Source organism: Aythya marila, assembly GCF_965140915.1.
Source record: "Aythya marila genome assembly, chromosome: 5".
NCBI classification, from domain to species: Eukaryota; Metazoa; Chordata; class Aves; order Anseriformes; family Anatidae; genus Aythya; species Aythya marila.
The window spans coordinates 18,162,444-18,185,296 of NC_139046.1; the positions used below are offsets into that span (position 1 = coordinate 18,162,444).

Sequence of the window (22,853 nt, forward strand, 5' to 3'; positions counted from 1 at the left end):
AGCAGGGCCGCTAGGATGGTGAAGAAACTTGAGCATCTCTGTTATCAAGAAAGGCTGATAGAGCTGTGACTGTTCAGGCTGGAGAAGAGAAGGTTGTGGGGGGATCTTATCAGTGTGTATAAATACCTGAAGAGAGAGAACAAAGATGAGGAGGCCAGAATCTTCTCAATAGAATCACAGAATTACAGACTGTCCTTAGCTGGAAGGACCCACAACGGTTATCAGAACCCAAAAATCAAACCATACGTCTGAGAGTATTTTCCAAATGCTTCTTGAACTCTTGACAGGCTTGGTGCAGTGCCGACTTCCCTGGGGAGCATGTTCCAGTGTCCAACCACCCTCTTGGTGCAGAACCTTCCTCTAACCCCCAGCCTGACCCTCCCCTGTCCCAGCTCCATGCTGTTCCCTCGGGTCCTGTCGCTGTCCCCAGAGAGCAGAGCTCAGCGCCTGCCCCTCCGCTCCCCTCATGAGGGAGCTGTAGGCCGCCATGAGGCCTCCCCTCAGCCTGCTCTGCTCAGGGCTGAACAAACCAAGGGACCTCAGCCACTCCTCATGTGTCTTGCCTTCTAGATCCTTCACCATTTTTGTTGCCTAGTACTGTTTGTTGACAGGACAAGACACAATAGTTGCAAATTAAGAAGGAGATTTGCACCAAATTTTCTGAACACCAGAAACTTTCTGAACACCAGAAAATTTGTTTTTACTATGAGGGCTGTCAAGCACTGGAACAGGTTTCTGAGATAGGCTGTAGAGTGGAGGTACTGAAAGCCCAACAAGACAAGGTTCTAGCTAACCTGCTTGAGCAGGGGAGTTGGACACAAGTTAGTGATCTCAAGAGGACCCTTTCAATCCCAACCATTTACTCTCAATATTTTAATGGTTTTGTTCGGCTCAGGCAGATCTCTGCCTTAAGATAGCTGACTTGGAATCCTGTTACTTGTACCTTTTGTTGAAACTCTTCTAACTGGGAGGGGGATGTACTGTCCTAAACCCAAAATACATGGATAAGACAAAGGATAGAAGGGGATTTGAAGCTTGGGAATCGCACTCTGTATTTAACTGTTTAGGTAAAAAAAAAAAAAAAAAGCCAATGACAGTTTAGATGAGAATTCTCCAGACTATTGAAACAACAGTGTGTTTCCACATAATGAACATAAAATGGTATGCTCTTCCATAGCTAATCTGTGACTACCACTTATCAACATCTCTGGGAACACTGCAAGAAGCATAGAAATCATAGAAATCTTTCAGTGAAAATTCCTCAGCTGATATTTCAGAAGGTCTGTGGCCTGCTGTTGAGTGTGTAAATTCCTTTGGGAATGACTGCTTTTGTATTTTCCTACCACTTAGTTTGTGCAAATAGGCTGCAAATAAGCAAACACATTTTCAAATAATCACCAGCTCTTTCACTCTTTGAGACTAGAGTAGTAAGTACTGTGAGAAATTTTCTGTGAAGTGTTATCCTTTATGTTGGTCTGTTTCTTATTTGCTAATTCACCATGGTCCTGGTTAGATAAGTTAGTACATCTGTGTTTAAACCATTATCCAGTAAGGTACTGATTTGGCATGATGAAAATGGATCCATGACTGGAGTTCTCAGAATAGTGTGCATTAAGCTCTAAATTGGTCAACCAGCTTAAAGATTTATTACTTGACCAATGCATATTCTTACACCATACAAGCAAGAAAAAGTGTATATATTTATATAAATATAAATTTATGAAAGGCTATTCTACCCTGGCTGTGTAATTTCTGTCATTTAAACTTTTTAAGTGTCTTGCATCTAGTAGTTGTATTAAATACTATCCCATTCATGTTGTGTATACCATATTGGTATGTGTATGGATGCATCTTTGTCTTATGTGACGCTTTAAAGACTCACTATTAGAAAAACATCCTGTGTTTTTTTCTGCTTAAAAATAGTGTAATTTGTTCTGTTGATATTTGCTTTTAATTACACAAAGAAAATAACAGCATGTAAAGTATAACATAAATACTAAAGATTTCTGTTATTTTGTAGCTACTGATGGTGAACACTGAGTTGTTTCCTTTGCTGTGAATGATTTCCTCATCATTTTAGAACTTAACTATTTCAGTTAGAAGTTGGCTGAAAAAATACTTGGCTAGAGTTTAATGATCTCTAAATCAAAATAATTCATTGCCAATTCAATCACATTCAAGCATCATATCCTTCCTATAAATTTAACTACAGGTATAGAAATGTAAGCAGAAATGTATCTTTCTAAAATAATTGGAAAGTTGATTTAGTGGGATCTATAGGAACTGGAGCAGGAACAGAAACAGATTAACCAAGGAATTAAGAGTGTAAAAACAGGAATTGATCAGCTGTTGTTTATATCAGAAGAAAGAAAGGAATTGCTTTAAGTTGGTGTTTGTAAATGTTTCTTCCATTCACCACAAGGATAGCATTATTAAAAAAATTACTTTAAAACTTGCTTGTTTGATTAATGTTTTTTAGGTTTCTGAGCCTCATACATTGTTTTTGAAAGTAGGTCTATAACCATTTTGAAAATGCTTTTTTTTTTGTTGTTATGGAATATTGAATCACACCTAGGAAGAAATATGTCGACCACAGTATATGTCCACTGGGAGCTGGTCCCAGTCATGCCACTTGTGGTGTCAGTACTAAAAGGAGACAGGTTTTCCTTTAAATAAATAAATAAATAAAAAAAAATTATTTATAGCTAGAAAGTTTCAGTATTTCAATAAACTTTACATTTTATGGTGTCTACCTTGTCCACATTCTTGCAGAAAGTTCTGCTGTTTGATTTCTGAGCATTAAGAGAGAGAAAGTGTCCAGAGAACTAGTTTTGGCTATTTCATTTAATTTTGTTGCATGTGGTTTGGAGAAATTATTAGCTATGATAACTTTCTCTTTTGCTGTGGCTGTTAAATAGCAGCCACTTTCAAACTAATACTAGTGGTACTGATGTGTGCATAGTAGATGAAATTGATAAATTGATGTTCCTTTGGTGGGAAAAAAGTTAATCTTAACACACCAAAATATTAATTGGTAAGTAATCTGAACTTTCACATTTATGAAATGTATTTTGCATAATTTTATGTCATAAAGTTTCAATATGTATGGTTATGACCTTGATGCACAAACATTTTTTCTTTAGTTACAGAGGTTACGACTGTCGAAGCAATTTATTTTACACTCAGACTGGTGAAATTGTATACCATGTTGCAGCGGTGGGAGTGGTGTACAATCGACAGCAAAACACACAGCGCTTTTATCTAGGTCATGATGATGACATTCTTTGCCTTGCTATTCATCCCTTAAAGGACTATGTCGCAACAGGCCAGGTAGGAAGCGTGTTTATCAGCAATAAGACTGAAGTTGTTACCACTGAAAGCCTATTTTGGAGAAAGGAGGTCCAGCCTACATTTATCCAGGTGGCAGACAACATTTCTCTTGACAATTAATTAACGTTAAAAACTGCACCATAGGTGTATTTCCCCCCCTCCCCCCCAGTTCTTTGTACTAATTCTGACAATAGATTATTCATTTTTTTAACCTTTTTTTTTTTTTAATGAATATATATATTATTTTTTTTTTTCCAACATTATTTTATGTTGCTTCTGCATGATAACAAGTGAAGGAAATGTCCAATTAATGTTTTCTTTTATATCTTTGTTGTGAAATTAACTATGAGAAGCAGTTGCTATATTCTGGCCTCTCAATTTCATGCATTATGGTTTTGGTTATCACTTCTAATCAAGCCATTCTTTGTACCTACAACACAGTTCATTTTAGCTTTCTCTAGATAGTAATTTTAGGTGAATCTTTTCACTTGTTTTCTAAAAAAGATCTCTTCCCATAAAGTTTTGTTCACCAAACATTTCAGGCTCTATTGCTGCTATCATTATTATATTGTCAAACTTCAATAACAGAAGTTTAACAGAAGTTAATGAAGTTTTGCTTATGATGCCCTTAATTTGTGTAAAAGAAAAAAAAAAAAAGCTTGAGAGGAACATGAATTTGCAGGTCAGCTTAGAGATTAAATACCAAAATGTGGAAATTAATTCTGTCTCACTTTTGAGTATTAAAGAGTAAATAAAAATATGCCTGGAATTACTTTATTTTAAAATACCTTGTTAGCAACTAAGTGATAAGCTACATTATATACTACCTTATATCAGTATTTTATATAGACGTATTATATACTAAATTACCTACAGAAATTAGGTTATACAGTAATCAAATTACCCATGCAGGATTGGTTCAGATTTTCCTGAAAATGGACCTTATGAACAAAGTGAGGGTTACCCCACAGGTATCAGTGCAATAGAACCTGACTCGTAGGGTACTTTATTACTTGTAGTGACCTCAGAAAGTAATAGAAGTCACCTTGATTTCTCAAACATAAAGTAGTTTACATACTAGCCATAAAAATAACCCATTATTTTTAGACAGGGAATGATTGAAAGAGTAGTAATTGATGGAATAAATATGCCACAATGCAATCTATTAAGGGATTTTGTTTGTTTTTGCTGTGTTTTTTTTTTCTCCTTCCCCAGAAGAGGAGTCTATTGTAAGGTTGGTTAATAGCGATTAATATGTCCAGGTTCTTTGGAGGACTTTAGAGAGCTAGATGTGAGAATAGTAGTTGTGATGCTGAAGGAGTAATATTTTGTAAGCCAGACTCAAGTAATACCAGGAAAATTTTATCACTCTGAATTATTTCAAATACTTTTTGAGGTATTTGTCAATATTATGCTTTCAGACAACTATGTCAAATAACTGACATGAAAGAGAAATGAAAAATGGTTATAAATATGTTTTATTTTCAGGTTGGTCGAGATTCCTCAATACACATTTGGGATACAGAAACAATAAAACCACTCTCAGTATTAAAGGGCTATCACCAGTACGGTGTTTGTGCTGTTGATTTTTCAGGTAATAAGTATTTGTTAATTTATTTACATACAACTTTCCTTCGGTATGAAAATGCAAGCTAATTAATCCTAATGAACTATTGGTAATTCCTTTACATTGAAGGTTTTGTATGAAAAATGCTCTCCAGTGATAAATGTCAAAAGAGAGAGGCTATTTTAGAGTGATAATTCATTTTAAAAAAAATGAATTTTCTCCTTTTTCAAGCCATGAATCTCATTTCACATTATTGTGTGTATGCTTAGCAATTTCAAAGATGGGTACACGTTAGCAATATGTTGATTTTGAATAAGCATAAATAACTTTTTTCTTAGGAGTTAATGTGGAATATGTGTCAGAGTTGCTGAAAGACTTGACACCAGGAGTATGCTTAGGAATGTTTCACGAATTTCCTAATTTTGCTTTAGTGAAATTAACAGAAAAGTTTAAAAATGAACCGGGATTTTCAGAGTAAACAGGAAATACTATGCAGTTTGTGATGAAGGTTTTTGGCAGCTACATCAGCAACTAACAGAGCAAAGGAATGGTGCAAACACATGATATCTAAGTGCAGGTTTTAGACAGAGTAATTTTAAAAACTAAGGACTGTGGTTGTAATTTTTAACCATGAAGTCTGTGTTTTGTTGAGTTCAAAATTCTTAATTGTTAAATCAAATGTAAAGTTCCTAACTTAGTCCTAAACTCCATCCAATTTACTACTCAAGCTTAAAAACATACTGATGTCAAATGTACCTCTAAGTATACCATAGCTGTGCTTATTTTATGCTTATTTACCTGTTTCTATGTTCTTATGATATTTCTGAAGGTACAGTGTTCTTTAGTGTAGTTTCTTATTATTGCAGCATAAGGTTATCTATCTACTCTCTCAATTATAAATGTATTTTTCTAGCGGATGGGAAACGTTTGGCTTCTGTTGGAATAGATGACAATCACACTATTGTACTCTGGGACTGGAAGAAAGGAGAAAAGCTTTCAGCAGTAAGGTAGGAATTTAACTTCATTTTAAAATTTATACCCAGGTTTAGTCTCACATGACAGTGAGCAACATATATTAATTAAAGAATAATAGTCCTCTAAAGTTTCACTTTTTTTTTTAAACCTTTGAATTTGCTATGTCTAAGTATTATTTTTAACAGAGCAATAATGTGAGTACTTTTCCCCGCTCTGTTTTCAGTATGCATCCTGTTTGAAAAGGATTTATTACTCTCTCCTGATACAATTAAAAGTGTATCAGCTTCATGTTTATCCATTAACTTCTTTATTGCTCTTCAGTGACAGTTTCACTTACTTTTTTTATTTTGAACATGATTTGAGTTTCATGTGAATGAAACTGAGGAGATGATGAAGAGAAAGGAGAGTACTCCCCTTCTAGTTATTTACTAGAAGTCCAGTTAGTTTGACTTCTGTGGCAATGCTGTTTTTGTCCTTTCATTTTTTTTTTGCCTTTCACATGACCTTTCACATAGGCCTTTTGGAATATTTCTTCTTTTTTTTTTTTTTTTTTTTTTTTTTTTTTTAATCCCTCTACTCCCTGGACCCACAAATCTCAGTTTTTCTAATCGAACTTTAATCAGTTTAGATTGGATTTCATTTCTGGGTTGTTTTTCATCCTACCTACTCAGAGGAATGGAATAGAATTTTTGAGAACAGCATCTGTACTTTGCGGAGTACAGCATGAATTTGGAAAGGAACTGGTAGCTCTTTGCTATGGGTTCATTCAGTGGTTTAAAAAACACAGAAGGTAAGAGTTTTGCTGCTGTTGTCCAGAGAGAAAAAGTTAGTGGCTCTTCTGTGTTTTAAAGAAATAAATATTAGTGAGCACTTCTTGCATAGATAGCAAAAATAGTCGACAGCTGTCTTTCAAACTCTGGGACTGAAGCAAAGCATGGGCTTTATGTATTTAGGAGCATAGTAAGAGGTCTAAAACACGCAACAGGTTTCAGTGCTTCTAAAAGCAAAATTAAATTTCCACGTAAAATTGATAGGGCAATATATTTTTAATTCTAACAAGAAACTAACAAGAAAAACAGAAAAATCAACTAATGAGAATTAGTGGATAAGAATGGCAATTTATTTTCAGACTAAAAGATGGATATAAATAAGATATACAACTGTACATCTTTAAACTTCATGATAAGCTGTCTGAGGTCTAAATGCCATATATATATGTGTGTGTGTGTGTGTGTGTGTATATATGTATATGTATATATATATATCTGCATCAATTTTCAGTATATTACTTTGTAAAGAAAAGGCCACCTCGTGGATTTCCGAAGTAATGTAATCACTCACATTTGGAAAGTGAAGGCTAATGGCAAATAGAGCAGGACTCAGTATGTTCATTCCTTGGCTTTCATCCTTATAATAAAATAATTGTAAGTGATTTGGAAGTAAATGCTAGCAAGATAAAGAAAGTATACAATACAAAAATATTTTTGAATATGATGAAGAGCTATATTTCAATTTAAAACAGGAAAATATTTTGCTTTATATTTCAGGGGAAGCAAAGATAAGATTTTTGTTGTTAAGATTAATCCTTATATGCCTGAAAAGTTGATTACAGTTGGAATTAAACACTTGAAATTCTGGCGTAGAGCAGGTAATGTAACTTTTTTTTTTCTTACAGTAGTTTCTGTGATTTGAAATATAAATACACTCTCTTAACGTGTGTTTCTTGCATGAAAGGGAGATATCTTCTTTGTTTATCTCTAAGTTAGCCTTGTCCTACTCTTTGTAGAAATAACGCTAATTGGCACAATAGTGATTCTATATAAGATCAATTTTCCATGTTGCTAGAGCTACACAAGTAGAGAAAAAAAAAAAAAGGATATTCTACTGACTGATTTTATATCCAATAATAATATATCAAATCTCAAAATAGTGCAGAGCTCTAAAATAATAGAACAGTTTTTGGAAGAAGGACAGTTTGAGCATGTATCTCACAAAGATACACAAAAATAAATCTAAGGTGATAAAAACCACATACAAAACTTCAGACAAAGTATTTGAAGTGGACACACCTGGTAGTTGAGACCTCTTTATTTAGATACCTCTATTGAGCTTGACAATTAAAAAACAAGATAAGCAGATTTCTTTATGTGCTTGAAAAACTTTGGACAGTGAAAAAAGCCATTCCCTAATGTTAGTGTGAACATTGTTGTACTGAACCTCAAAAGGCGTATGTACACGCATGGACTAAAGACTAGCTTACATGCTAGGAACCCTCTGACTATTCAAACAATCTCATCGACTCACCTGAGTCCCTGCTAAAGCTTAATTTTAGAGATAAAAGTCTGTGATAAGAAAAATTATACTAGTTTTCTCAGTTCTGACTCCAAGATAAATTAGTCACCATTGTCTGAGAGCAAGCTGTTGAAGTCTATATAAATTACTAATTTTAAGACTAGTGCTTGCTAAATAGAGAACAAAGTGTATAAGAGAATATTTACTGGGCAAATTACTATATATTAACGTGTTATATTACTATAATTCTTGCAGAAAGAAACCTTAATTGAGATAATAAAAGCAGAGATGGTTCTTTTGAATAAAAAAAAAATTAATTAAAATGCCCACTTGGTTTTAGGGCATTGCTCAGTCAGCAGGAAACAAATTTCTTGAGTAGTGCCACCCATCTCTGTGAACCATTGGCAAGGTAGTCACTGTGAAACACACTTAACAGCATTAATGTGTGGAATAGAGGATCAGTGCACCTTAACAAATGCAAAGTCTGTGAAGTCTGCACTATAACAGGTGCACTTGATATGAGAAATGACACCAAATTGTATACTTAGGACTTATGCTTTCATCAGTGCCAAGTGATAGCAAAGAGTTTGAGACCTTGCCTCTGTAAGCATGAGAATGGTACAAAGCATCATATCCTGAGCAGCTTCTGTTTTTATACTACATGAAGTTTCTTGAAGGCTTATGAAAATCTGAATCCAGCCTTCTAGCCAGAAGTTACTAGGTATCATACCTATCATTACTTGAGATAATGGTATTTTATAGAATTTTAAAGTTCATATAACTGCAATGTTTCAATCATACAGAGGTCAATACATCAAACCTTAAAATTAAAATTCCCGAAAACATATCATGAAAAGGATGAGATGTCAAGGTGTAAACAATTTTTTCAAGTGCATTTTATGAGGGAGTTCTTTGAACTGTGGTAGTTACTATTTTTTTATGTTTATAGGTGAGGTTTCCAAATGTACTTTCTCTTTGTTCTATGTCTGTGTTCATGTATGTACATATTCAAAACTAGATTCAAGTAGTAAGTTAGAAGTAACATTTTATCAAATAGAACAAAAAGTCTATTTTGTTAGGCTTGCTTTATAGAGGATATGGTTACCTAGATGAGAAAGATCTGTTGCTCTGGGTAAAGTTACATAGCTTTGGGGAAATAAAATAACAAGCAAACTCTTGATGACTTGTTTTTCTTTTAAACCAGGGGGAGGACTAATTGGGAGAAAGGGCTGCATAGGTGCAATGGGAAGAACTGATACAATGATGTGTGCAGTATATGGCTGGACTGAAGAGATGGCATTCTCTGGAACTTCCACAGGGGATGTCTGTATCTGGAGAGATGTGTTTCTGATAAAAACTGTCAAGGCACATGATGGTCCTGTGTTCAGCATGCATGCATTAGAAAAAGTAAGTTAACTGCTAGGATACAACATAACTAATGTAGACCCAAATAAAAGTGTTTTGCTATGATATAATTTCATTTTCCTGTTCCAGCTACCTCTTTGTCAAGCCAGAAAGAATTACAAGTTCACCATCTGAATGTAGGGAGGATTGTTCTGTCAGACTATGTTGACCTGCCATATTTGTTATTATGTGATGATTTGCATGAAGTTAAGTTTGCATAGCAGAAGTTTAGAGACTTAGTTGTCTTATGCTCAGTTGGTAACTCAGAAGAGTGAGACTAACTAGAAAATCATGAAACTTGTTTACAATGAAACCTTCAGAACTTGCATAACAACGTGAGTTTGTATGCTGTAGTAATCTGTTGGTTCTGAAATATTAAGGAAAGATGATCAGTGATTCTAACTTGTGGATTTTTTTTTTTTTCCAGGGATTTGTCACTGGAGGAAAGGACGGGGTAGTAGCTCTCTGGGACGATACCTTTGAACGCTGTCTCAAAACATATGCCATCAAAAGGGCTGCTTTGGCTCCTGGGTCTAAAGGTAACACAGCAGACTTTTTCCTCATTTTGATTTTATTTAAAATACTTTTTTTAGAAAACTTTTTTTTCTGTGGAATTGCTTTACCCAGTCAGGTAAGATCCACATTTAACATAACAAATACTAAAAATTAATATTTTTAAAGCTTTTCTGATTCTGAATAAGTCATATTTCTGTTGTTGAGGCATGGCATGCTGTAGTGTTTGTTTGCACATTTGGTGGGGACGGATCTTAATATTTAGAACAATAGAATCATTTAGGTTGGAAAAAACTTAAGACCATGACTTCCAACCATCAACCTAACTATACCAAGTCCCCCACTAAACCATGTCTCTAAGCACCATATCCACATATCTCTTAAAAACCTCCAGGAATGGTGTCTTAATCAGTTCCCAGGGCAGCCCGTTCCAATGCCTAACTAACATTTCTGTGAAGACCTTCATGATATCCAATCTAAATCTCCACTGGAGTAACTTGAGACCATTTCCTCATGTCTAAAGTCTACTTCCTTATGTCCTATTTACCCTACTATCTGTGTGAATTAATTGATTTAACTTTGAGTCTGTTACCTCCCAGCTGATTTTTTTAAAGTGATGACCATAAAGCCTATTATGTTATTATGTTTCTAATTATGAAGTAACCTTTTCTGATCTTTTTTGTTTTGGAGGAGTCTACAAAAGGAATGGAATTTAGAATTGTGGTTAGTTTGGTAAGGGATTAGTATGTTTTATGAATTTTATGACTTAATTTTCTGTAATTGCATATGTGTGTTGAAATGATTTAAGAATTCTTTAATTCCTATTCCTTTAACTTGTTCTTGCTCTTAGTGTTGATTTATGGTTTTCCCTATTTGATGTTCTGGAAATAAGGTCATGTCCTGTTGTGTGTCCCATGTCCGTCCTCCACTAATCTATTAAATTTATATTTTCTGTGTTTTAAAATATATGATTTAATTTTCAGAAATCATGAGTGGAACACCCATTAACTAAAACATTCTGTTACTGCTTTTCTCATTCTCCTATCTGTTCAATGAAATGCTATGTCTAAAAGTACCATAAATGCTGGATGTAAAGATAGTGATATAGCTGATATTTCACATGCATATTTTTTCAGTAAGATAAGTTTTTTCAGTCAGTGAGTGAGGCTGATGAAACTTCAGAAATACCCTGAGAAGAAAGATTAGTGGCATTTGCTTTATATAGTGGTTTTATTATGGAAAAAAATCTCAAACTAGAAGTTTGAAAGAATGACTAGTGTGTGTTCTTTCATTGGTTGGGCAATTGCTAAATACTCCTAAATGAGTCCAAACATATAAATTCTTCTATGCAGGACTACATTCTTGCTTGTTTTCTACTGAGTATCCTTTACTACAATCAGAATGTAATGTGTACATGTGAAAAATCCTCTTTAAGGCATAAAAGAAAATTTTCTGTCTTATAATATTTTAATGTTCTAGGTCTCCTCTTAGAAGATAATCCTTCTATACGTGCCATATCTTTAGGACATGGTCATATTTTAGTAGGCACAAAGAACGGTGAGATATTGGAGGTGGATAAAAGTGGACCAATAACTCTTCTGGTTCAGGTACGTGTTAGATATCAGTTAGATACTCCATATCACAAATACTGTTTTATTTTTTCAGATAAAGACTGTTGTGAAATAACAAGCATTTTAGTAACTATTAAAGTTAACAAGTTACTGTCATTTCATACATTGTTAAGGCTACGATAAAGCACTGTGACTTTTTCATGAGCAAAACAGATCACAGAATGTCATGTTGAAATTTGTTCATCAAGTTCATTCTGTCAAATAAACTGAAATATAGTTTTAGTCTAAAAATAAAGTAAGTCAATGGATCCTCCACCAAATTTCTTACTAACTTGTTTTGACTATTAATTACTTCTTTGTCTCTTTTGAGGTTTATTTTTAGTTTCTCATTGTAATTACATTAAAAAAAAAAATTCTCTTTGCTATACCAAGCAGACAGCATTTCTTAAACCTGTCTACAAAACAGGTTGTTTTGTTTTGTTTTACAAAATATGTCATCATACGATTTCCTTTCATACTTAAATGTAAGTCTCTGTATCTTCAAGTTTGTGAGTGGTCAATGCAATATGTAAACAATTGGAGCTTTTACAGAATGTATTAGAACCTGATGCTGTAATTTAGGAAAAGGAAAATTCTAGGGGTGTGTGTGTGTGTGTAGATAATTTCTCAGAGAAAGGTTTTCACATGTATAAATGACTACTATAATTTGCACTTAAGTAGGAAGGTGGAGTTTTTTTCAGGTGTTCTGTTCTATTTAGACATTTCTTTATTATCCTGTAAATGCATGTTCTCATTCTGTTGTTTGTTGTTTTTTTTTAACCTCTTAAATCTTTTGTTTCTTATTTCAGTTTTAAATATAAAATCATCTGATTCACTGTGTATTTTTCAGGGTCACATGGAGGGGGAAGTTTGGGGTCTAGCTACTCATCCTCATTTACCCATTTGTGCCACTGTAAGTGATGACAAAACCTTAAGAATATGGGATTTATCTCCTAGCCATTGTATGTTAGCTGTTCGCAAATTGAAGAAGGGTAAGATGCTTAGTATGAAGAAAGATCTAACTGAATTCAGTTGTTATTTACTAGTGTTATGATTCTTGTAAAAGCAAGACCAAGTATATTCTTTTCTTTGATTACTTTATTGCTGCTGTATTCACAAGTTATATAGCCCTTAAGCTAATGAATCTGTATAAGAGATTTCTTTCTAATACTATTCTTAATACATTACAATTGCAAATAAGCTTTAAGGCAATAAATTTACAATAAAAGTTGAGCCAGTGACTTGAATCTGCCATATTGTCAGTAATATTGCAAGCATATTGGGACATTTTAAGAATTCTCATTTTGAAAGAAATTTCAGAAGTCATGTTCTTCTTTGTGAATGTTAGAAGAGTCTGGAATGACAAGGAAAGAGAAAAGCAGTCATAAAATTCTTATTGTATACCATATAATACAATTTTATTTTGGATGAAAAATCTTCTGTAAATGACTATAGAGACTCTTTTTAGCATTAGACCACACTGTCCTTATCCAGGTTTGAATATGTATGCTTTGCTAGACAGAGGCTTCATCTGTTTTCAGTTCAGTAAAGCATTTTGAACCACACCTTCTGGGGAGCTTAGCTGAAAATGATCTGGATCGATGAACTAATTGTAAGAAAATCTATAAACTGGCACAAGCAGGGGTGGTAATGATTAGAAAAAAAAAGTTTCAAGTTGATGGAGTCTGCTGGACTTATAAAGCCAATAATCTTAATATTTTTAATAGTAGTTTTGGCAGAAAAGTAAGGACTGTGGTGACCTAATTTGATGATAAAAACAAATTTTGAAATGTTTTGGCAATCTTAAAAAGCACCTGTTTACTGTAGAGAAAGAGCTGGATACTATTGCAGACTACAGTAATAGAAATTGCATATTGTTTCGTAATTAAAAAGCAAGACTTGATGACTGTAAGAAAGATGTCTGTTTAGCTGAGGAGTAACTGAGGTTTGGAAGATTCAGAATGTTCTAGCTGAACACAGGATGAAATCTATTTGTAATAGATATTTTTTTCAGGACATATTGAAGTATCCATGTAATTTACAGGAGACTAATCAGAGTATTTTTGATGTACACCTCTCATCTGTGTTCAGATGAGTTGAACTGAACTGAAAGCTGAGCTTGGACAAAGAGGAGCCACAGGGTAGTGAATATGAAGCTTTGTCTGATAGTCAGTTTAGCTAAACAAAAGATTACCAACAAGTTTTTCCATGGGGAGAAGGGAAAAATATTTATGCCAATGGAAGATTCTGGCATGGAAACAAATATATAATAAGCTGATCATAAATGCATTTAGATTGGAAATTGAACTATTTGTCAAATGAATGTAGACATGTTTAGTGAAAGGATTATATGACATAGTGACTGTGGAAGCAAACAACTGGATTTTGTGAGTCCAGGAGGTCTTTTCCAGCTGTGTTCTGCTTAGTAGAGCAAATGGTAACAGACAACTGGCATCAGATCTCTTGAGAATGAGAGCAAAATTAAATATATATATATATATATAGATGACAGTGGTTAATCTTATTATTTAGGTTAAATGTTGATCAATATGCAAATAAATCTAATGGGAGATTCTGAAGTCGTGTGCTTGTTTACCAATGGCTTCTATGTACTGTTACAGGAGTAGAGCTTGGAAATGATCTTGGCAGCATCTATAATATTTCATTAGACTATATACTAGAAGAACAGCTTTTCTTTATTACTGGAAAAATAAAAAGAGGGATTATTCACATACCTGAATGACATGTCTGTGTTCACCACAGGAGGTAGATGTTGCTGCTTTTCTCCTGATGGAAAAGCATTAGCCGTTGGTCTCAACGATGGAAGTTTTTTAATAGTTAATGCAGATACCCTGGAGGATCTTGTCTCCTTCCAGCACAGGAAAGATGTTATTTCAGAGATCCGTTTTTCTCCTGGTAAGTGACTTTAAATGGGGATTTTGATGTACAAATTCTTCAAACAAGCTTTATAACCTTTAAAGGAAGTAGAGATCTACAGTACTCTTTTACGTGTAACAAATAAAAGTAAGGACAACTAATGTTAATGTTTTGACAAAAACATTAGTATCATTTAAGGATGAGATTAATGGAATAGGTTCGCTCATAGGAACCTCCTAAATGTAACAGTCAGATTTTAAATCATGAGCATCCAGCAGCCACCCTAGGGACTGAAAAAAGAATTCTACTTTAAGCTGTGTAAATTTGGCTCTACACTTAGGTTACTTTTAGCTAATCAAGGGGCTCGAAACTGATATGTTGGAAAATTGTGGTGCAATTTTCTCCATCCCTAGCCCTTTTTCCTCCCTTAACAATCCCAGTGAAGCCTTTTGTTTTGTTTTGTTTTGTTTTTTCAAACAGTACAGCTCATATTTAGGCACTGAAATTTATGACCTAAACTATTAATACTGTTTCAGTGAAAATATTATTCTGTAGGTAAAATTTGATGGAAATAACAGATACAAGTTCTTATGCAATATTGCCTTCTGGTTACTTCAGCCTTTCCTCTCTTTGAGTGCAAGAAATGTTTAAAATTTCATCCAATAGTTTATTGTTTACAGATGTACCAATGTCATGGTTATATACTTTATACTGAAATTTTGATTGTGATACCAACATTAGTCTCTTGGGAATGATGCATAAGTCAGCAAATTTACTTGAAAGAAATTTGAGGTGAATATAGCTGAATTCCAGAAAGCAGTTGTTTTTAATATTCAGACCAGTTAAGTTTCTTATTTCTCATGTTTCTACTGGTGTGTTTTAGGGGCTGGAAAGTACTTAGCTGTGGCATCCTGTGACAACTTTGTAGATATTTACAATGTAATGAGCAGTAAACGAGTAGGAATCTGCAAGGGAGCTTCCAGTTACATAACGCACATGGACTGGGACATAAGAGGTAAGTAGCATTCATCTGAATTGTAAAAACGTCCTGGAAAGTGGATTATATTACAGACTAAAATGGTAAATTGCATCAACAGCATGAATTTATGTCACTGACAGATTTGATTCTTCAGTTTATGAAGATAAAGCATGTGAATAAATACAAAACCACTATTTTTACTACTATTTAGAAGTTGTGCAACTTGAAGTAATACGGATTATCTCTAAAGATTTTATTTATTTATTACATCTTCTGTATTTATTGTTTGACTTTGCCTCTTGAATAGTGCACTGCAAAATACATATGTAGCTCAGGAATATGTGTTCTTGAATATTGTCCAAAATGACATAAAGACTGTTGTTTCTACTTTATTCCTGGATCTTAATATAGTATTAATTTAAGTACGAATTTCAGTTCCATTTCATACAGAAACATAGCAGTGCAATCATATAGTCTCTTAGTCCCTGCTTCTATTCCACCACATAACCTTTGTAACTGTCCAATTTAAAATTAATTTGGAAAAGTGGTAGAAGTTAGCATCTTTTGAGATTTGTGAAAACAGAAGGAAGACAGGAACATTGCTGAGAATTTCCCTCAAAAAAGAAGTATAAGGACCAGCAGAAGTCAGCTGCTTGGAAACAGCCATTGGCCGGCCAAGCAGCTTGTGTGTTCCTCAAGCCCATGAAGCACATGCATAATAGTCAGCCATTTGTCACAAATGAGCTCTGTGTTATACCCAATTCATTTTGTCTGCCATCTGATGGGATAACCATAAAGTATTGGGTAAAGTGATGTATTAGTGCAGTTTTCAGAGTGGCCATGCATATAAGGGGTGGACTGACTTGGATCTTCAGAAGACCATTCTACTAGTTCCAGTCTTTTATGCATCCAGTTTAGGAACAGAAACAAATAATTGTGTAATGATATTAGATATATATATAAATTATAATATATATAAATGGAATGTTCTAATGAACATTAATGTACAATATGTAATTTATTTTTATAGGGAAGCTCTTGCAAGTTAACACTGGTGCTAAAGAGCAGCTGTTTTTTGAAGCTCCTCGTGGAAAAAAACAGACAATTCCTACTTTGGAGGTGAGGAAATAGAATGTCTTCTTACCTTGTTTGCAACTTGGAATTTTGATGCAGCAGTCTATGACACGTAAGGGAGAATGACGTATAAAACCACAACTGTTCTATTGAAAAAAACTTTTATTGAAGTATTTGCTGTCCGTTGCCCTTTTTCACACAATTAGGTAATGTGATTGGAATGAGAAATTACATAGGGGGTGTTGCATTTGTCACTTCTCTTGGGAAATATACGTGTTTCTGACTTGTGCTCATGTGAAAATCTCACTGGACTTCTGTGTGCTTCTTCTGGTACCTAACCACCTCAGAAAACCTACTGCAGGTTTCTTAGCCCTTAACCTTGCTTTGGAAGATATCATGTCTGTCTTTATGTAACAATGTAGTATAGTATGCATAATATGCATGGACAAGTGTAGTATGCACTATATATTATAGTGCATACAGCTATAATATTTGTTTGTTTTCTCAGACATAGAGCATTATTAGAGGGTAGAGAATGAAAATTAATAATTTTCAAAATAATAGTTTCTATGAGATTGAAAAGCAGCATTGAAAAATGTAACTTGTTTTCTCTAGTCTGAAAGGACAGGTACGTTTTATATGTGTCTAGTGATTGTGGAAGTTAGTAGAAATAAAGTTATGGCTCTCACATGAAATCCTGAAGAAAATTAGCAGTTAATATCAAATTATTATCTTTTAGATGGCATATTTTTCAGTGCAAGTATTTTTTCTTGAAATCAGATATGGAAGGAAACTGCATAGGAAGAAGCATGCTCTGACTCAAACAGGTTGTTTTTTTAGGTAGAAAAGATTGGCTGGGCATCATGGACAAGTGTTCTGGGCTCTTGCTGTGAAGGAATCTGGCCAATAATTGGTGAAGTCACAGATGTAACTGCTTCATGCCTCACTAGTGATAGTAAAGTATTAGCCACAGGAGATGATTTTGGATTTGTGAAGCTATTTCGATACCCTGCTAAAGTAAGTAGTCCTCAGCTGTGCATGTTGAAGAATGGTTAATAAAGCTGCCTTTCCAAACTATTTGTAAACGTGTACAAATTGATCATTAAGAACTAAATAGTACTTTTAAACTTTTGTCCTTATGACTGAAGGAAGGCATTCAATATTACAAATTTGCAGTGCATTAAACTGTAAATTATTACTGAGAATGACCATTCGAGGTCAGACTAAAGAGACAGCTCGCATAGTGTCCTGTCACTGACAGTGGCAAATGTGTAAGGGACAGTATAAGAATTATATAATATAGTATATTATATTATATAGTATATTCCCTGTGCATTTTAGTCTTAATCTGCTAGATTATATTCTCTCCTTGGAAACACGATGCAGTGTTTATTGCTGGATTCTTTTTACAAAACAAATTCTTGCATGCTTGGTGTAGAAACTTGGTTAGACTTAGTAGCTTTTCTATAGAAGAGGAACTCAGTAAATCATGGGATACATACAAATGCAAAATAGATGAAGCATAAACTAAAAAAAGTTAAGACTGTGTTACTGGACAGAGGTGTACTTGCAACTCAGTTTTGTTTTATCAAGAAGATTGGTTAATTTTTGATCAGTGCCCTTTCTTCTCCCCTAGGGAAAGTTTGGAAAATTTAAGAGATATGTTGCTCACAGTACCCATGTAACAAATGTTCGTTGGACCTATGATGACAGTTTGTTGGTCACTGTTGGAGGAGCAGACACCTCTTTAATGCTGTGGACTTATGAGATGGAAGGACATCGGGATACCAGGCAATGTGACAGTGAAGAGTCTGATCTAGATTCTGAAGAAGATGGAGGTCAGTAATAATTGATAAAATTGGCTGGATTACGCTGTTTCAAGAAAACTGTTTATTACTTATATAAAACTTGATTAATTAGCAATTTTATGTAATTACTGTAATCTTAAATAGTGAAGACACTGTAAATACACTAAGTAAAACTTCTCTTTGAGGAAAAGACTGATAAGCTGTTGTGAAGAAAATGATAATGAACTATTTGATTTCCTCTTTTGAGACAGAGTTCATAAAAAGTCTCTTGACATCCTTAAAATGAAAAATGTTTTTATTGTAGTTAACTTTAAAAAAATCTACATAGAAAAGTAAATTTATAGCAGTTTAGATTTGGACACTATTTGATAGAGCCTCATGAATGGATCCTCAAGTAGAGGACAGCCTGGTGCTAAATCTTCCAGAATTTAAGAGCAGGTGTCATGTAGCAAGATGCTTTGGCGTGACCCTGAGTTAATGGCAAGCAAGCAGAAACAGAGTAGCTTTGAATGTCCCTTGAATCTTTGTTAATAATTCTTTCCCCATGTATGTTTTAGGGAGTTTTATTTCTTAGAAAGTTCTAATTACGAATATTCATGATTCCCAGCTACTTTCTCTTGTTTGTGCATTTGTTATTGATATATCATAGTTGTTCTTGTAGTCCAGTACTTCACTGAAAGCTGCACAAATTATGATTCCTTTTTTTGTATCTTATCTTGTTTTGATACTACTTGCTTTGATTTTTTGTTTTAGGTTATGACAGCGATGTGACAAGGGAAAATGAAATTAATTATACCATCAAAGCCTTATCAACAAACATTAGACCAATGTTTGGAATTAAGCCTCATCTGCAACAAAAGGAGCCAACCTTAGATGAAAGGTAACTGCTAAATTACAGTTCTAGCCAAGAAAGCAATCCGAAAAGATGATTAACAGTAAAATATAATTATATTGATGTGCATATACATCTAAAAATGATATATAAAAAGAGTGGAAATATTTTATAGGAAAAAAACGCTTATCAGTTGTCATGATTAAGGACTAGGCTGTACCTCTTATTCAGAGAGAACAAGAGACTCCAAATGATGTATGTATTTTACTATGTTCGGGGAGTTTCTTGAGATATTTGCTGCTCTTTAATAATCTACTTCTTTTGAAACTTTTTACGCACCAACAAATAGCTAGTGGTGTCACTGTAGATATGAACCCACACAACTGCATATTGTAAGACAGCTTACAATTGTTTTTTTCTAACAAACTGATTTGACAAATTTGTCTAATTGCTCTGTGCATGGTTTCTGTCTCCAGATAACTTCTTCCCTTTTAAAATTCTGCCCACAGTGGTTCTGCAGTTTCTATTCATGAGCCTTCAAAAATGAAGTTGATTTCTTTGCATGATTGGGAGTTAGTTGTATTTCCTGGTTCACTGGCATATGCTTTAGAAGAGAGGAGATGTTGGGGAACAGAGTAGAATTAGACCAGCAGATAAAGTAGATGTGAAATAAAGTGATTAAGGAACACTAGTACTAAAGAGAGAAGTGAGGAAAACACAACACAGTTTAACTAGGAGGAAGGGTATAAAGAAGTAGCAGATCAGAAACTTATTGCAAGAATGTGAAGTTAGTGTGTGCCTACTTTCCTCAGTGAAGCTGGAAGATCTGTGGTGCCCTCATTGAGTCTGTTGTCTGTGGGGATTTTAGTGTCATCTTTTCCCTGCAGTATGGAAAGAATGCATGCATACACGTATAAAGCTGTGTTTCCCAGTCTTGTGTTTAAAGTGAAAATTGTCTTTCTGTTGATTAATTGGACACATTTGGTATGGAAATTCTTTGATTCTATGAAATACAAAAGAAAAAATGGGCATGGTATAAATATTTTGGATTTATATATATACTCTTTCCTTTGGAAGCTGTGATCAGTTTTTTTTTATTTTTTTATTTTATTTTATTTTTTTTTTAAGGAAACTCTTGTATTTCATTCAACAAATTTCTTGAAACTGATGGAGTTGTGGTTTTCATTTTCAAATAGAATATTAAAGAAAATTAATTCTGTAGTAAGGTAATTAGGCTCCAATTCAAATTGTGTCAAAGTTGATGAAAGGATTCAATTGCCTTCTGTGTTCAAAAGTTTTGGGTCCTAAAACTTCAAATGGAGGGAATGAGAACTTTCTGTGAAGAACAGAAACACAGTGTGTTAACTGCATGCATTTTAACTTAGGAAGTTAACATTGTTTAAGATTGGTAAATCTTTTAGTAGGTCTATTTTCATAAATGCTAATTTTTATTTTACTTTATTTCCTTTCCCTTTTGCTTCCTATGAAGGCAGGGGGTAGTGAGGTAAGTTCATTTACACAAAGTGCAGGATCAAACACATTTTAATAACTATATTTTTCCAAGTTACTTATACTTTGAAACAGAAATACTTATACTTTGAAACAGAAATGAAAGCTTTCACACTTTTTCTATTAAATAGAAAGAGAGCCCAGTCTGAGTAGGTAAGATAGAATAATTGGGAGGAGGTCATCAAATCTCTAAATAGCACTATTTAGGTCCTAGTATTCTTAGAAACACAGGTATATGCCACTGTAGCATGTGCTTCTGAGAATGTCTTTCAAGTACTTCTTAGAAAGTATCTGAATTTTTTTTTCTTACTGTTGAGTGTAGGAAAAGTTTAATTCTCTGTGGGGGTAAGGGTAAATGCTACCAGGTAATTGATCTCTAATACCAGAAGTGTAGTTAGTAGTTAGGATTGTTGCACCTAGTTTTGAGATTTCTGATAGCTGAAGTGAATTCATAAACTCTGGTGAATAGTGAAGTTCCCTCTGTATAGAAAGAAGACTGCAGGAAGGAGTGCTATGACTGATTTTTAGTATCCAGGGTATTAAATTAGTTAAGTCAAACAATAGAATGCTAAAGGAAGATGCATACCTGAAATCTCCCCAGTCTCCTGCTTCTTACAAAAGCACATCTGTGTGGCCAGGTCCTGTACTTCAGGACCATAGCCTGAATTCTGAGTCATAAATGATACCACAGGCTACCAAAAATTGATTCAGTAGAATTAGTTTGATTTTTAAGAGAAGTTAAAGTGATCTCACCATCTCACCTTTTATGTAATGTCCTAGTTGTAAGTAGTGGTATGGCATATAAAAATCAGATTTTTAGGCCATTTAGTGTATCCAAAATACAAAAACACGTCATCAGGTGGGCAAAACCAATGTCAATTCCTTTTTCTTTAGTAATGATATATCATTCCCTCGTGAAATAGAATTATCATAATATATCACTGACATGGGAATACTTGTTTTAACTTTTATCAAATGCACAGAATTGTGTGGGCTTTGAGGCAGCAATTATATATGTCTGTAATTCGAATTATTTATATTTGCTGAATGAATATTAGAAGATGCATTTTTATGTGGAAAGATGCTTAGTGTATGTATAAAGTTATGTAATAGCCTTATGGATATTCAACATCACAAAATAAGTCAGAAAACCATCTCTGTCCTTTACTTAACGTTCCGTTCTAGTATGTTTTTATGCTGATTAAATTGCTCAGAAGAAAAATCCATCATGGATGGTTAATTCTGAAAACACTTCTGGCTCAGCTGCTCCCTGAACTGCAAACCTCTGGAGCTTGGGAAATTAATCTGGAGGATAACACTGCATTCTTAGCATGCTCTCATACTCCCTGAAGTGTTCACTATTTGTCACTGTTAATGGGAGGATACTATGATTAATATACCTTATATAGGAACAGCTGTGCCAACAGAGAATTCCAGTTTAATTTTTCAAAACAAATTTACTGTACTACAGATTGGCAAGCAACTAAAACCTTTGAAAGCATTTCTCTCTCATAGTTATTCCTATCATGTATTCTTAATAGGTGTTATTACTCAGTACATGGGCTAAGATCTCTTGTATGGGAAGATCCCTGTGTATTATACATCTGCTGAAATTTCTTTAGATGCTCTGCATCTACTCCCACGTGCAATTCAAAACCAGGCTTTGTGGCAAAATTACTTCCAATTTTTATTTTTTGTCTTCAGGTCTTTTTTTGTATATGAAGAATGCGTGCAAAAATGGGTAGTGGTCAATAGCTGGCTGAATATGAGCCAGCAGTGTGCTCAGGTGGCCAAGAAGGCCAATAGCATCCTGGATTGTATTGGAAATTCCCAGCAGGACTAGGGAAGTGATAGTTCCTCTGTACTCAGCTCTGGTGAGGCCACACCTCAAATACTGTGTTCAGTTTTGGGCCCCTCACTATAGGAAGGACATCTTTTGGGGTCTATTTCTGCTTTCTTTTTCTGTTTACAGTAGGAACTATTACTAGAATTATATTCTTATGCCAGTACCTGTTCATAATTCCAATTTAAATAAATTGGAGTTATCTGTACTCATAATAGATCTACACTGCCTATGAATTTA

The 22,853-nt window shown here is 34.2% G+C and overlaps 1 protein-coding gene across 3 annotated transcripts in view; it reads left to right on the top strand.

The window, feature by feature from the left end:
- Positions 1-22,853, top strand: part of EML5 (EMAP like 5) — a 101,781-nt gene that overhangs the window by 52,659 nt on the left and 26,269 nt on the right. For all 3 annotated transcript variants that reach the window (XR_014317616.1, XM_082761622.1, XM_082761623.1), the window contains exons 14-27: positions 3,144-3,330; positions 4,819-4,924; positions 5,811-5,904; positions 7,420-7,520; positions 9,369-9,571; positions 9,996-10,107; positions 11,561-11,688; positions 12,542-12,683; positions 14,455-14,607; positions 15,452-15,583; positions 16,578-16,666; positions 17,462-17,638; positions 18,258-18,459; positions 19,183-19,309. Coding sequence is in view for 2 of the 3 variants with exons in the window: in XM_082761622.1 (XP_082617748.1) it covers positions 3,144-3,330; positions 4,819-4,924; positions 5,811-5,904; positions 7,420-7,520; positions 9,369-9,571; positions 9,996-10,107; positions 11,561-11,688; positions 12,542-12,683; positions 14,455-14,607; positions 15,452-15,583; positions 16,578-16,666; positions 17,462-17,638; positions 18,258-18,459; positions 19,183-19,309 (1,953 nt within the window). In the remaining variant the exon portion in view is untranslated. The remainder of the gene's footprint in view (positions 1-3,143; positions 3,331-4,818; positions 4,925-5,810; positions 5,905-7,419; positions 7,521-9,368; positions 9,572-9,995; positions 10,108-11,560; positions 11,689-12,541; positions 12,684-14,454; positions 14,608-15,451; positions 15,584-16,577; positions 16,667-17,461; positions 17,639-18,257; positions 18,460-19,182; positions 19,310-22,853) is intronic.